This window comes from Moschus berezovskii, chromosome 6, assembly GCF_049115385.1.
Source record: "Moschus berezovskii isolate FMDL1 chromosome 6, NW_MosBer_1.0, whole genome shotgun sequence".
Classification (NCBI taxonomy): Eukaryota; Metazoa; Chordata; class Mammalia; order Artiodactyla; family Moschidae; genus Moschus; species Moschus berezovskii.
Window position 1 is genome coordinate 71,317,564 of NC_142465.1, and position 14,466 is coordinate 71,332,029.

At 45.0% G+C, this 14,466-nt stretch overlaps 1 protein-coding gene across 1 annotated transcript in view; it reads right to left on the reverse strand.

Annotated features, from left to right (window-relative positions):
• The window catches only part of PAH (phenylalanine hydroxylase), an 84,693-nt gene that overhangs the window by 14,801 nt on the left and 55,426 nt on the right, over positions 1-14,466 (reverse strand). Inside the window, exons 6-8 of the mRNA XM_055396355.2 lie at positions 6,685-6,881; positions 2,880-3,015; positions 1,709-1,778 (exon numbers count right to left, since the gene is read on the reverse strand). Coding sequence (XP_055252330.2) covers positions 1,709-1,778; positions 2,880-3,015; positions 6,685-6,881 — 403 coding nt within the window. The remainder of the gene's footprint in view (positions 1-1,708; positions 1,779-2,879; positions 3,016-6,684; positions 6,882-14,466) is intronic.

Consider the following 14,466-nt stretch of genomic DNA (forward strand, 5'->3'; position numbering starts at 1 on the left):
TAATGAGAATAAAAACTTCCAATCCTAGTTTGAAAGTAATCTATGACATCTTGGCAGCAGGAACCACACTTCTGAAAGTCAGCTACTCCTGTGGTGACACTTCCACAGCAAAGGTTCACCTAATTTCTAAACACTACCACTTCTAAAAGTCCAACAATCTCTGAACTTCACAATTCCCCCAAGCCCACGTAAGGTAGCTCAGTGGTAAAGAATCTGCCTGCCAATGCAGGAGGCACAGGAGACAGGGGTTCAATCCCTCGGTTTGTTAGATCCCCTGGAGGAGGAAATGGCAACCCACTTCGGTATTCCTTCCTGGAGAATCCCATGGACAGAGGAACCTGGTGGGCTACAGTTGATGGGGTCGCAAAGAGTCAGACATGACTGAGCATCTAACACACATAAAAGCAGTTGTTTTCTTTGTTTAGAGAGACTGTGTCTAATAAGAACAGTTTTTCCTTGTTTGCTGCTGCTGCTGCTGCTAAGTCACTTCAGTCGTGTCCGACTCTGTGTGACCCCATAGACGGAAGCCCACCAGGCTCCCCCTTCCCTGGGATTCTCCAGGCAAGAACACTGGAGTGGGTTGCCATTTCCTTCTCCAATGTGTGAAAGTGAAAAGTGAAAGTGAAGTCGCTCAGTCATGTCCAACCCTTAGCGACCCCACGGACTGCAGCCTACCAGGCTCCTCCATCCATGGGATTTTCCAGGCAAGAGTACTGGAGTGGCTTGCCATTGCCTTCTCCGTTTTCTTTGTTTAGTAAGCAGTTAATTTTGCTTTCTGTTTGTTTCAGCTACCATGTAGAAGCCTCCTCATTCAAGAGTAGAAATAGTTCTTTCCTTCTGGGTAAAGGAAGATGCTCAAGAGATTCACATACAATCCCGTTACTGTGAAATTCATCCTTGGCCCAGCATTTGCTCATAGGTCATTCTATTTGATTGTTATTCTTCCTTGTGAGGAAGGAGACTATCAGGAAGGGCTTTTTATTGATCCACTTCTGTGGTGACTGAGACACAGGGTGGCGTGGCAACTTGCTCCGGGCTACAGAGCACTACCACTCCACTCTCCCACCATCCCAGTTGCCCAACCATGGTTTGGGGCTGCCTCTCAGTGCCAGAAGAGAATTTGTAGGATTCTTTCACTCATCCAAAAAGCATTTTTGAGCCTGCTCACCACTGTAATAGAGGAATCAAAGCTTAGCCTGTTGCCTTGATGATGGTGAGAAGGCAACTGGCTCTTTATTTTTGCCATGAGTCAGGCTATTGGCACTAGAGTCTTGGAAAATGTCATCTTACTTACTTAAAGCATATCCAAAAATGATTGCCTGATAAGGCAGAAAGTGCAAAGACCCAAAATATGAGGGGAAAGATACCACGAGAACTTGGAATAAGGCAAGGTTACTTCTGCATGGGGATCTGGGAGGTTTTCATAGATGAAAAGGCTCTTAAACTACATCCAGTAGGACAGGTGAAATTAGCTAAGTCAATAACGCACAATTCCTAGGATGACCAAATCACCAGCTCCATGCTCTGGTCCCTGGAATTGGTAATTAGCCAGCCCCATGGGACCACATTCCCACCTGTGATGGGGTCACAGAACTATACCTGGATTCCACCCTCGCAGAGAACATGAGGGCCCCTCCATGGGTTCAATTTATCTGAGCAATCCAGGTCTTACCCTGTAACTAGAAGGCTAGAGAAATTAATTGCTCACCTGGGAAAACTGGGCAAAGCTGCGATCCGAAAACAAAGGCACATGACCCAAGAGCTCATGGCATATGTCACTGAAAAACAAAAAGCACAGAGATTGGAGGGGAGGAAGGTTATAAGCTATGCAGGACTCAGTTTTTCTACTCGAGGAATGGGCAGAAAGCAACAAGCAACTCATTAAGTCTTATAACCTCATTCCTAAGAATAAGGGGTATGTAAGGCTTGGTATCAGTTGAAACAAGATACAAGAGAAAAAGAAGAAGGGAAAAGAAATGTAAGGGACAGGACAAAACACAGTAGCCAGGGGATTTTGAGCGTATGCCCAGTGGGATGCAGAACAAAAGAGCCAGTATTCCTATGGGCAGCCATACACCTGAATGAACTATGGATCACAAACACTTCCCATCCCAAGTCTTCTCCTTGGTATTGACATCCCTGAGCAGATACCATATGCTCAGTTATTCTCCATGAGAGCTAAATAATAATAATAGTAGAAGTAATAACAATAACACCACCAACAATAATAATATTAATGATGCTCCGGTCTTATCCTGGAGGGGGCTGACATGGTTACAGAAGAAAACTTACATTTATTTAACACTCTATGTGCCAGGTTTACTAGGAATAGGTCTTTTCCAATTTCTAGTAATGAATTTTACAGGCTGGGAAAGATCATTTGGGGTATCCTGCTGACCACATAAACTACTCCAGTTCTAGCTGTCTAAGGAGATGGCTACATGCAAAAATAAGAAGCATAGTGGCCAGACATTCTATATCTTCAGCTGAGACCCAACCTAGACAAAGAGAGATGAGAATCATCTAGATGTGATCCGGGAATCAGGAAGCGTTGAGACAGGCTGGCTGTCACTTGTTCCTGTTCCCATTTGGCATTTCACAGCTCTGTCTTTTCTACAGTCTCTTTGGAATTTGAATGTGAACTCTCATTCGCTCATCTGAACCTTTGATTCAAAAGATGCCTAAATCTCCAATCAGTACAGGCTATTTGGATGGGGGAAATCCCCAGAAGAGATGAACTTCCCTTGTTGCACTATCATCAAACAGTGCAGGCAACGAGTCCTGTGGCCCAGCCCACAGTGAGTCCCAGGCTTGTTCCTGGAGCCGGGGAAGAGGGAACTCTTTGTGGCTAGAAACTGATAGCAAAGGGCAGTACTCACGGCTCTGGTGTATACATGGGCTTAGACCCATGTCTGATGTACTGAGTGCAGTGGAAGACTCGGAAAGCCAGGCCACCCAAGAAATCCCGAGAAGAGAGCAGGCCAGCCACTGGTCGGAGGCGGAAACCAGTGCAACCTGGGAAGCAAAGGACAAAGAAAACTCAGAGCCCATCACAGGGAGCCAGAGGGGCCTGAAGACCATTAGGGAGGAAAGCAGTACATTCAACTGTCCAAGAGCGTGGATGTTGATGCCAAGCAGAACTGACTTCAAATCTATGCCTTTGTACTTTCTAGCTGGGTGATCTGGGTCAGGTAACTTCACCTCTCTGAGTCTGTTTTCTCATGTGCAAAATGTGGGGAGATATCTCTTAGGATTATTCTGAGAATCAGAAGAGCTAATAAGTATAAAAGACTTAGAGCCTCGCACATGGAAACTTCCAATAAATTTAAACTTTGATTATTGTTTGTTAAGGTGAAACACTTATTCCTTACTTCTCATGTTTCCAGAGTAGCAGGGAGTTTTGATTCTGCTTCCCAGGAGGGAAGAATATGAAAGGAGCACTTTTAGCTTTTCTGTAGTTCTTCCCATATAGCACATATAGGTACACCCCGTGAGGAGCAGTGACTTCTCTGCCTGAGGATTTGAGAAGAGGAAATGAATATTCTCAGCTTCACCCTCTCTGCCCTTTCTCTCTCGACTGTCCACAAAGGAACACATTCTGGTCTGCTCTTGGTCAGCCAATGGACTAGATACTGCGCCACTGAATTAATTGGCAAGCTAGTTTACCTAATCCAGGGGTGAAACATTAGAAAGTCCATTTTACCAACACATCTATACCACATTCTTGAAGCAGCTTCTATCAGTAATAAAGCTGACATTTTGATCACCCATCCTCTGGCTCTTGTATCTGTCTCTCAATCTTCCTAGTTTCAGACTTGGAAGGAGAATGGTAACGACCATGATCACGATAGTAATAGCTAACACTGTATAATACCCACCATGTGTCAGACACAGGTTTAAGCACTTTATATACAAGAATTAATCCTCATCATAACTCTAGGAGGTAGAGCTCTTATTCTCTGCACTTTACAGATGGGGGAGCTGAGAAGATGCAGTGATTAAAACTCTGCTCAAGGTCACAGCTACCAGCACTCTGGCCTCAGAGTCTGTTTCTATAATTGCTACTCGATGCTTCTCTTCTACTGCTCATGGGGTTCTCAAGGCAAGAATTCCGAAGTGGTTTGCCATTGCCTTCTCCAATGGGCATGTGGTCCCATCACTTCATGGCAAATAGATGGGGAAAAATGGAAACAGTGAAAGACTTTATTTTCTTGGGCTCCTAAATCACTGCAGATGGTGACTGTAGCCATAAAATTAAAAGACGCTTGCTCCTTGGAATAAAAGCTATGATCAACCTCAGTTCAGTTCAGTCGCTCAGTCGTGTCCAACTCTTTGCGACCCCATGAATCACAGCACACCAGGCCTCCCTGTCCATCACCAACTCCCAGAGTTCACTCAAACTCATGTCCATTGAGTCGGTGATGCCATCCAGCCATCTCATTCTCTGTCATCCCCTTCTCCTCCTGCCCCCAATCCTTCCCAGCATCAGACTCTTTTCCAGTGAGTGAACTCGTCGCATGAGGTGGCCAAAGTATTGGAGTTTCAGCTTTAGCATCAGTCCTTCCAATGAACACCCAGGATTGATCTCCTTTAGAATCAACCTAGACAGTATATTAAAAAGCAGAGACATTACTTTGCCAACAAAGGCCTGTCTAGTCAAAGTTATGGTTTTTCCAGTACTCGTGTATGGATGTGACAGCTGGACTATAAAGAAAGCTGAGCGCTGAAGAATTGATGCTTTTGAACTGAGGTGTTAGAGAAGACTCTTGAGAGTCCCTTGGACTGCAAGGAAATCCTTGCATCCTAAAGGAAATCAGTCCTGGATATTCATTGGAAGGACTGATGCTGAAGCTGAAACTCCAATACTTTGGCCATCTGATGTGAAGAAGTGACTCACTTGAAAAGACCCTGATGCTGGGAAAGATTGAAGGTGGGAGGAGAAGGGGACGACAGAGGATGAGATGGTTGGATGGCATCACTGACTGGATGGATAGGAGTTTGAGGAAGCCGGGGAGTTGGTGATGGACAGGGAAGACTGGCATGCTGCAGTCCATGGGGTCACAAAGAGTCAGACACAACTGGGCAACTGAACTGAACTGTACTTCTCTCCTAGGCACTGGTGCAGTATGTAGTCCATTGCCTTCCCTGGTTGCTCACACGGTAAAGAATTCACCTGCAACACTGAAGACCCAGGTTCGATCCCTGGGTTGGAAAGATCCCCTGGAGGAGGGCATGGCAACCCACTACAGTATTCTTGCCTGGAGAATCCTTGTGGACAGAGGAGCCTGAAGGGCTATAGCCCATGGGGTTGTAAAAACTCGGACATGACTGGAATGACTTAGCACACACTTCTTTCCCATCCCCGCCTGCCACCCCACCAATTGGTGCCACAGTGGTAAAGAATCCAGCTGCCAATGCAGGAGACGGTTCAATCCCTGAGTCAGGAAGATCCCCTGGAGGAGGAAATGGCAACCCACTCCAGTATTCTTGACTGGAAAATTCCATGGACAGAGGAGCCTGATGGGCTATAATCTTTGGGGCTGCAAAAGAGTCAGACATGACTGAGCATGTGCGCACGTGTGCACGTGCGCGCGCGCGCACACACACACACACACACACACAACTACTAATGTTACTGTTGTATTCTTCTTGTTATTGGCCATAGCAACACGGGTAATTAGCCAAAGAATATCTTTAAGACTCCTTTGTCCCTTGGCTTATGTGTCTTAGACCCTCGGGTTGAAGTTCATTTTGCTTGAGCCCTGCTCCTCTCTTTATCTGAATAGTAAAGACCCTAAATAGAAGGGATTCAAAAGGTCATCCAACTCACTCCCCATCTAGTCCAGCTCCCACCTCCCTCCCTATCAGGTAGCTTCCCTGGCTTCTTGCCCTAGAGCTGGCCACACTGTCTATGTTTAGCTCTGAGGCATAGAAAACTCTTCCTTCTATAACTCTGTGGTCTGTCTCCCTAATTTCCCACATTTCACCTAGCACATAGTAGGTGTTTAACATGTGTTGACTGTTTATCTTGGTTTTGCTGAGTCAACAGCTCCTGGCAGAAAAGAAAACACTTTTCTCCCCTGAAATGATGGGCAGGTCAGTTCAATCACCTGTTTACCTACTGAGTTACTCGGATTCCAACGCATCCCAAATTCAGTGAGCACCTACTGGACATGAGTGCTAGGCTTTCACGTTCAGTATTTTATTTCATTCTCACAATTTCCCTATGAGAAAGACTAAATGGTGGATGGTCTCCATTTGACAAATGACTAAACTAAGGAAGGTTCTCCCAACTAGAGAGGATCAAAACAAGATTCCAGAGACCAGATGCATAGACTTAGGGTTCAGATCTCTTGGCACAAATAGTGCATGCACACTGCAGCCAGCTCATAACATAGCAGGAGCTGGGGGGAGAACCCTGACTAGGCACCTTGGGCTTTGAGTATTAAAAAAACCTTTCAGGGATATAGACATGGCAAAATCCACACTGGATGCCTTTTCTTGGATGACAGTGTTCTACTGGCAGGGCCTGGCAGGGAGGCAGAGCCCAGCAGTGAAATACTCATTTTCCTAGGAGAATCAACCTGTCTGGATCAGCACAAACACACTCACACTTGCCTAAATTTCCTTCTCTTCCCCTTTCCATCCCCAGCCCCCAACCTTTTGACCCAGATGTGCACTTACTCTGCAGAAACTGAGAAACCTCTTCGAGCTGGGGGATGTTATCTTCACGGAAGCCGCAATACTTTTCCAGAAGGGGGAAAATGTGGTTGTGCTCATAGCAAGCATGGGTCTTATACAAGGACTTCAGGGTCCTGAACACCGTCCCCCATGTTTTCTTTTCTTCCTCCGTGTATTCCACTCGAGGAATGGGCTGCCCGCTAGGAAACAGACACGAAATATTTGTCAGCAGCAGGGCAGGTGCAGAGGAGAGGATGAAGGAGCTTGAGCAGAGGGACATGGGTCCAGAGTCCATGAGCTGCCACCCCAGATGACAGTGGATTTCCTATTCCATAAGTTATTTGAAAGAGGAAAATTCCACTTCTTGATATAGGAAACATCCATGTGACTTGGTTAAGCAAGGACAGAAGCTTGCAACCTTACCCACTGCACCAAAGATTTTTTCTCATTTTGGGAAACCACTGGGCTTATCTGCTCTTCTATCTCCTACTCTTTACCCAGTGTGGAAATGTACTTACCTTCAGAAGTGTATTTAACATTTAGCATTTAGCATAAATGTGTAAAGTAGCAGGGATAGATCATAGGAGGATGGGGACTGAGACAAGTGAAGAACACATCCTCTTTCTGAACGGAAGCATCCAAGCTCAAGCAAAACAACAGTGTTTTGTACTGTCAGCTAAAGCAACCATACCTGTGGGCTCAAGTGGATTTACTATATGCACCGTGAGTTTGAGATCCCTTGTTGAGTGGGCATAAACTTGCTGGATTTGGTATGTCTGCCCCTAGGATGTTATAAGAATATTTAAATGCATGCTAGGTATAAGATCTGCTTACCCAGCATCTGTTGCTATGACATAACAAAACTATGGAGTGTTTGCTAAAGTACATATGTTGGACCTACCCCTCATATCCTGAACCTGTGGGGGAGGGGAGAGCCCAGGCTTCTGGATTCCAATATACTCCCAGGTGACACTCTATTATCCAAGCGTCATTAATTCAAAAGGTCCTTTTGAAAACCAGCTAAGAGTGAGCCACGTTCTGAACAGCAAAAAACGAAAACCAAACAAAGCCTGACTTCAAAGACCCATGACTGTTCTCTGGGCTGCCGGCCTGTTTCCTAACAGGGTACACAGTGTCTGGGACAAGGCAAGACTGTTTACCTTAGAATTATGGATCATCTTCAGGCTCCAAACTAGGTCCCTCTTGCCCTTTCAGAGCTGTAGCTCTTCCAAAGACTTTAAAGCAAAGTCACTGTTATGTTCCATGGAGTGATGGGCAGGAGGCAGGGGGGAAAGCTGATTTTTTGCTTAAGAATTAAAAGCCCAGAGGGTATATAATGGTGTAGGAACTGTGAAAAGAACACCATGTAAGACCTGCCTACAGAGGCACCATTGTTTCAGGGTTGCTGCTGCTGCTGCTAAGTCACTTCAGTCGTGTCCGACTCTGTGCAACCCCATAGACAGCAGCCCACCAGGATCCCCCGTCCCTGGGATTCTCCAGGCAAGAACACTGGAGTGGGTTGCCATTTCCTGACAAAGGGAAAGAATAGGCTTTGGAAAGGGTCAGAGGTAAGTAGACTGCTTTGCTCTGCCATTGGCTGAGTGGCCTCAGGCTCTTTAGTAAACCTCTCTGAGCCTATACAGCCAGGACTTGGGTTAATAACAAGTAACTCTTTGGAGGGTATAGTGGAGAGGTAAGTGAAATGCTATCTATAAAGTTCCTAACACTGGTGCTGACAAACAATACCATTGGATAGTTGGAAATTATCATCATAACAGATTCTCATTTAGAAAGCAAAGTCTCTGCTATAGCAGCAACACATTTTCAAGAGATTGTAACATACTAGGCAATGAGATATCCCCTTGGTTGACATTTGCTATTCCAGGGTTCCATACACATTCCCATCCTTCCAGTAAAGAACCCTTCTTCCCTCTGAGTCTGCAGGTTCAAGTAAGAGGAGATTCCACCCCTCCTACCTTCAGAGGGGACATGTGACCAGGCCTGGCCAATTAGAGTGTCTCATTTCCCTGGCCACAGTGATTGGCTGAGAGATGGGCCCATTTCCTGATCAGAGCCAATGAGACTCAGTTAAAGAACTTTTGTTGATTCTGTTGAAAAGAGATAGAACCTCTGGCCAGATTGTGGTGTCAGCCTAGAGGTGTTGGGTCCACTTCTGAGAGAGAGGAGGCCAGTGCCTCAGAGCAAGGTCACTACAGAGGACACCAGAGTCAGGGGGAAGGAAGGAGAATGAGATGCGGACTCCTAGATCTACCTCAGCTATTCCCTTTACACTTTGCACTTGTATGAGCCAATAAAACACCCTTTTTGTTTCAGTTCAGTTGTGGCTAAAATATAAAAATTCTTATAGTCCATTTAGCATATTCTTTGATAAAATTCTAAAGTCTAAGCCCCACCCTGGAAACATAATCAAATTCTGCAGCAGCTGCCTTCTAAGTGGTTCTAGACACAATCCCCAGCGCCATCTTTGACTTGGTACTTTGAATCTTTACTGTCATAGGGTCTCCTAGGTTCGTGCATTCATTCAACAAATATTTATTGAACACCCATGATGTTATGGGAACACGAGAGTTGGACTGTGAAGAAAGCTGATCGCCGAAGAATTGATGCTTTTGAACTGTGGTGTTGGAGAAGACTCTTGAGAGTCCCTTGGACTGCAAGGAGATCCAACTAGTGCATTGTAAAGGAGATCAGTCCTGGATGTTCATTGAAAGGACTGATGCTAAAGCTGAAACTCCAATACTTTCGCCACCTCATGCGAAGAGTGGACTCACTGGAAAAGACTCTGATGCTGGGAGAGATTGGGGACAGGAGGAGAAGGGGACCACAGAGAATGAGATGGCTGGATGACATCACTGACTCGATGGAGGTGAGTTTGAGTGAACTCCGGGAGTTGGTGATGGACAGGGAGGCCTGGCGTGCTGTGATTCATGGGGTCACAAAGAGTCGGGACACGACTGAGTGACTGAACTGAACTGAACTGAATGATCTCATGAAGTAAAATAAACCAGGATATTTGAGGGAAAGTATTACTTTGGCTTGAAATGAAAAGTATCAATTTAGCTTGAAATATGATTTCAGTCAATTGGGATCTCTCCTCCAAAAAAAAAAAAACAACATATTTTAAGGAGAAGATACTGGTTTTGAATTATTCCACCAACCAAAGATGGCATTTAAGATAGCCCAGCACCTATAGCCCAGGAAAGTATCAGCTTCCTCACCCAGTCTTATTTTACACCAAGTCCCCATACATGTAATCATTACCAAGGCAAATAATTTGGTGCCCCTAAACACAAGAGTAATTTGACAGTGCCTCTTCAAACTGATGTTTTAAGACTTTTGCTAAATATTCTTAAGGAGGAGCCAGAGCATCACTTGGTGGATGGGGCAAGAAGAGGTTGCTAACAGGGTGTAGCTGCTTCCTGACTGCCTCCAGTAATTCAGTTCTGGACCCAAATATACATCTTACAACAAAAGCCCTGTTTCTAACCATACCTGCATTCCCGTTCACTTTCTTCATTCTCCTGGGCTGATAAACTCCTACTCCATCTTTAGTTCTCAGTCTAAATGTCACTTCTTCTAACCAATACCCTCCAGTCAGAATTAAAGTTCCTAATTATATGGCCTCGTGACACCCGTGTTTTGACTTTGGTCATACCGATTGCATTTATTGTTCTTTTTGTCATTGTCTTTCTCAATAATCCCCAGAGGATATGGAGTTTGTTGGTCTTGCTCTTGGCATGTGTTCTGGAACAGAGTAAACACACTGGATCAACTGATCCTGTGAGTCTATGACTCAAGGGGCAGGATTTTGACCTCCATGTGGAAGGATGATTGGGAAGGTGCTAGAGGCCAGAATGTGGGGCTGTTGGCATGGAGGCTGGCAGAGCCCAAGGAAGAAGGTCCCAAATGGGCCTTGAAAGGCATGATGATTTCTGGGGTAGGAGGAGGAGGCCAGAGGAGACTGAGATGAAGCCTGAAAGAGGAAGAGGAGGGAAACCTGCAGAGAGTAGAACAGAGTTTATTCTCCTTACTGACAGCAGTTCTGCTCCATCAAGACACTGTGAACTCTGAGTATGTGAACACTGAACTGCTGCTCCTACGCGAAATGCAGGACCCAGATCACATTTTCAACTCATAATCCCAACCTTGTCTTGCATGTGGCTTTGTTTAAAGACACCTTACTTAATGTATATAGTTGATTCATTCACACTGAACTCACAGCCAGGAGCACTACAGCCCAGGCCTGAAGGAAGCATATCGAACACACATTTTCCCCATTAGGCATGTCAGAGCCATCCTGTACTCAAGACCACGAGACAGAATTTCAGCTCTATGCTGGAGGGCCATTTTAAACAACAAAATTACCAACCAAAAGAACAAAAAGTCAACAAGCATGGCTCTAAAGAGACCGCAAAAGAAACACTTGTTTACAGTAGAAAAGCCGAGACAAGAAGGCAGTGTTGCCTTGTTTGACCTCAGTTGGGAAATGATGCATCAGGAGACTCACATTTTTCCTTGCTCTGCGTGTATCTGGGGATGAGTGTGGAAATGCCCTGTGTTTGCGGGGGTCTCAAATCAATGTAAGTAAGTAACCTTCAAAGAATGAGAATCAACTGTAACAGATGCTGAGATAAAAGACAAAAGCAAAGAAGGAAGGGATGGAAAACAGCATCAGAAGTTCAAAAGAGACGAGCGGAGATGAGGTCAGAAACAGGCTTTAAATTGGAGGACAAGTTCAGTCCCTAATGAGACATACCCCCTTCAGTGCATCACATAACCATCTGAGGTTCATCTATACAAGGTGATTCTCTGACACCTCAGCTGCCTGCAATGTGGGAATCCTGGGTTTGATCCTTGGGTTGGGAAGATCCCCTGGAGAAGGGAATGGCAAACCACTCCAGCATTCTTGCCTGGAGAATTCCATGAACAGAGGAGCCTGGCAGGTTCATGGGTCACAAAGAGTTGGATAAGACTGAGTGACTTTCACTTCACTATTCAGTTCAGTCACTCAGTCATGTCCAACTTTTTGCGACCCCATGGACTGGAGCATGCCAGATTTCCCTGTCCATAACCAATTCCCAGCACTTGCTCAAACTCCTGTCCATCCAGTCAGTGATGCCGTCCAACCATCTCATCCTCTGTCATCCCCTTCTCCTCCTGCCTTTAATCTTTCCCAGCATCAGGGTCTTTTCCAAAGTATTGGAGTTTCAGCTTCAGCATCAGTCCTTCCAATGAATATTCAGGACTGATTTCCTTTATTATTGACTGGTTTGATCTCCTTGCCATCCAAGAGACTTTCAAGAGTCTTCTCCAACACTGCAGTTCAGAAGCATCAGTTCTTCAGTGCTCAGCTTTCTTTACGGTCCAACTCTCACATCCATACTTGACTACTGGAAAAACGACAGCTTTGATTAGACGGAATTTGTCCGTTAAACAATGTCTCTACCTTTTAATATGTTGTCTAGGTTTGTCATATATTTTCTTCCAAAGAGCAAGTGTCTTAATTTCACTTCACTGCATGAGGTAATTCACTCCATGAAGTGCATTTCACTTCACTAAATCCTAAAAGATGATGCTGTGAAAGTGCTGCACTCGGTATGTCAGCAAATTTGGAAAATTCAGCAGTGGCCACAGGACTGGAAAAGGTCAGTTTTCATTTAAATTCCAAAGAAAGGCAATGCCAAAGAATGCTCAAACTACTGCACAATTGTACTTATCTCACACTCTAGTAAAGTCATGCTCAAAATTCTCCAAGCCAGGCTTCAGCAATACGTGAATCCTGAGCTTCCAGATGTTCAGACTGGTTTTACAAAGGCAGAGGAACCAGAGATTAAATTGTCAACATCCGATGGATCATTGAAAAAGCAAGAGAGTTCCAGAAAAAAACCTACTCCTGCTTTATTGACTATGCCAAAGCCTTTGACTGTGTGGATCACAATAAACTGTGGAAAATTCTGAAGGAGATGCAAATACCAGACCACCTGACCTGCCTCTTGAGAAACCTGAATGCAGGTCAGGAAGCAACAGAACTGGACATGGGACAACAGACTGGTTTCAAATAGGAAAAGGTGTACGTCAAGGTTGTATATTGTCACCCTGCTTATTTAACTTCTATGCAGAGTACATCATGAGGAACGCTGGGCTGGAAGAAGCACAAGCTGGAATCAAGATCACTGGAAGAAATATCAATAACCTCAGATATGCAGATGACACCACCCTCATGGCAGAAAGTGAAGAACTAAAGAGCCTCTTGATGAAAGTGACAGAGGACAGTAAAAAAGTTGGCTTAAAGCTCAACATTCAGAAAACTAAGATCATGGCATCCGGTCCCATCACTTCACGGCAAATAGATGGGGAAACAGTAGAAACAGAGGCTGACTTTATTTTTGGGCTCCAGAATCACTGCAGATGGTGACTGCAGCCATGAAATTAAAAGACACTTACTCCTTGGAAGGAAAGTTATGACCAATCTAGACAGCATATTAAAAAGCAGAGACATTACTTTGTCAACAAAGGTCCATCTAGTCAAGGTTATGGTTTTTCCTGTGGTCATGTATGGATGTGAGAGTTGGACTGTGAAGAAAGCTGAGCATCGAAGAATTCATGCTTTTGAACTGTGGTGTTGGAGAAGACTCTTGAGAGTCCCTTGGACTGCAAGGAGATCCAACCAATCCATCCTAAAGGAGATCAGTCCTGGGTGTTCATTGGAAGGACTGATGTTGAAGCTGAAACTCCAATACTTTGGCCACCTGATGCGAAGAGCTGACTCATTTGAAAAGCCCCTGATGCTGGGAAAGATTGAGGGCAGGAAGAGAAGGGGATGATGAAGGATGGTTGGATTACATCACCGACTCATTGGACATGGGTTTGGGTAGACTCTGGCCATTGGTGGTGGACAGGGAGGTCTGGCGTGCTGTGGTTCATGAGGTCACAAAGAGTCAGACACGACTGAGCGACTGAAATGAACTGAACTGAACTGAACTGAACTGAACATGAGGTGTAAAACTGCCTGAAAATATCTGGTGTGCCTTTGAGTACCAGCCATCTCTGGATGGTTTTCAGTAGCCAATTTAACTCATGACCATCCAGAATCATGAGGCATTCAACCAATTCCACACTTCTTCACCAGGTATATTTTTATGGAAAAGAGGTGGTTTGAACCCCTCAAGTCCCAACAGCCAAGAAGGAGTGAATGCACACCATAAGCAGCTCCTGGGACATCTGGAAAAGTGTGGTCTCCTGATTTGGAGAGTCCCCAGACACTCAAGGAAGTGGCTGAGAATGACTTTGTGGTTAAAAAAGCCTGAGTTCAAAACCAGGCTCTGCCACCTTCCAGTTCTATGACTTTGGCAAGTTATTTACTGGGCTGTTCTAAAGCTTTAGTTTTTCCATCTGAAAACTGGGGAGTTATTATTAAGACTAAATGAAATTATGTACATTAAGCATTTAGCAAAGCCCCAGACATAGCAAGGAGATTAAAAGTGACCTATTATTATTGACTGTCTGAAGGACTCTTGCCTGTGCCTGATGTGTCCACCTGACCATGCTGGGGCCATGATGGGGACAGGGGAGAGAGGTCACCACATTCTGTGATTCCTGCTTGCCACAAGCCAAAGTCCAGCTGGGTCCAGACATGACTAAGGTCAGCACTGTTCTGGATCCTTCTACTGCCAGGATGCATTCAGATAAAGGAATTTTCTCATTTTCTCTGGAAGCCTTTCCCTTGTGAAGGTCATTTTTATTCCGTGCACAGAGCATTAGCAT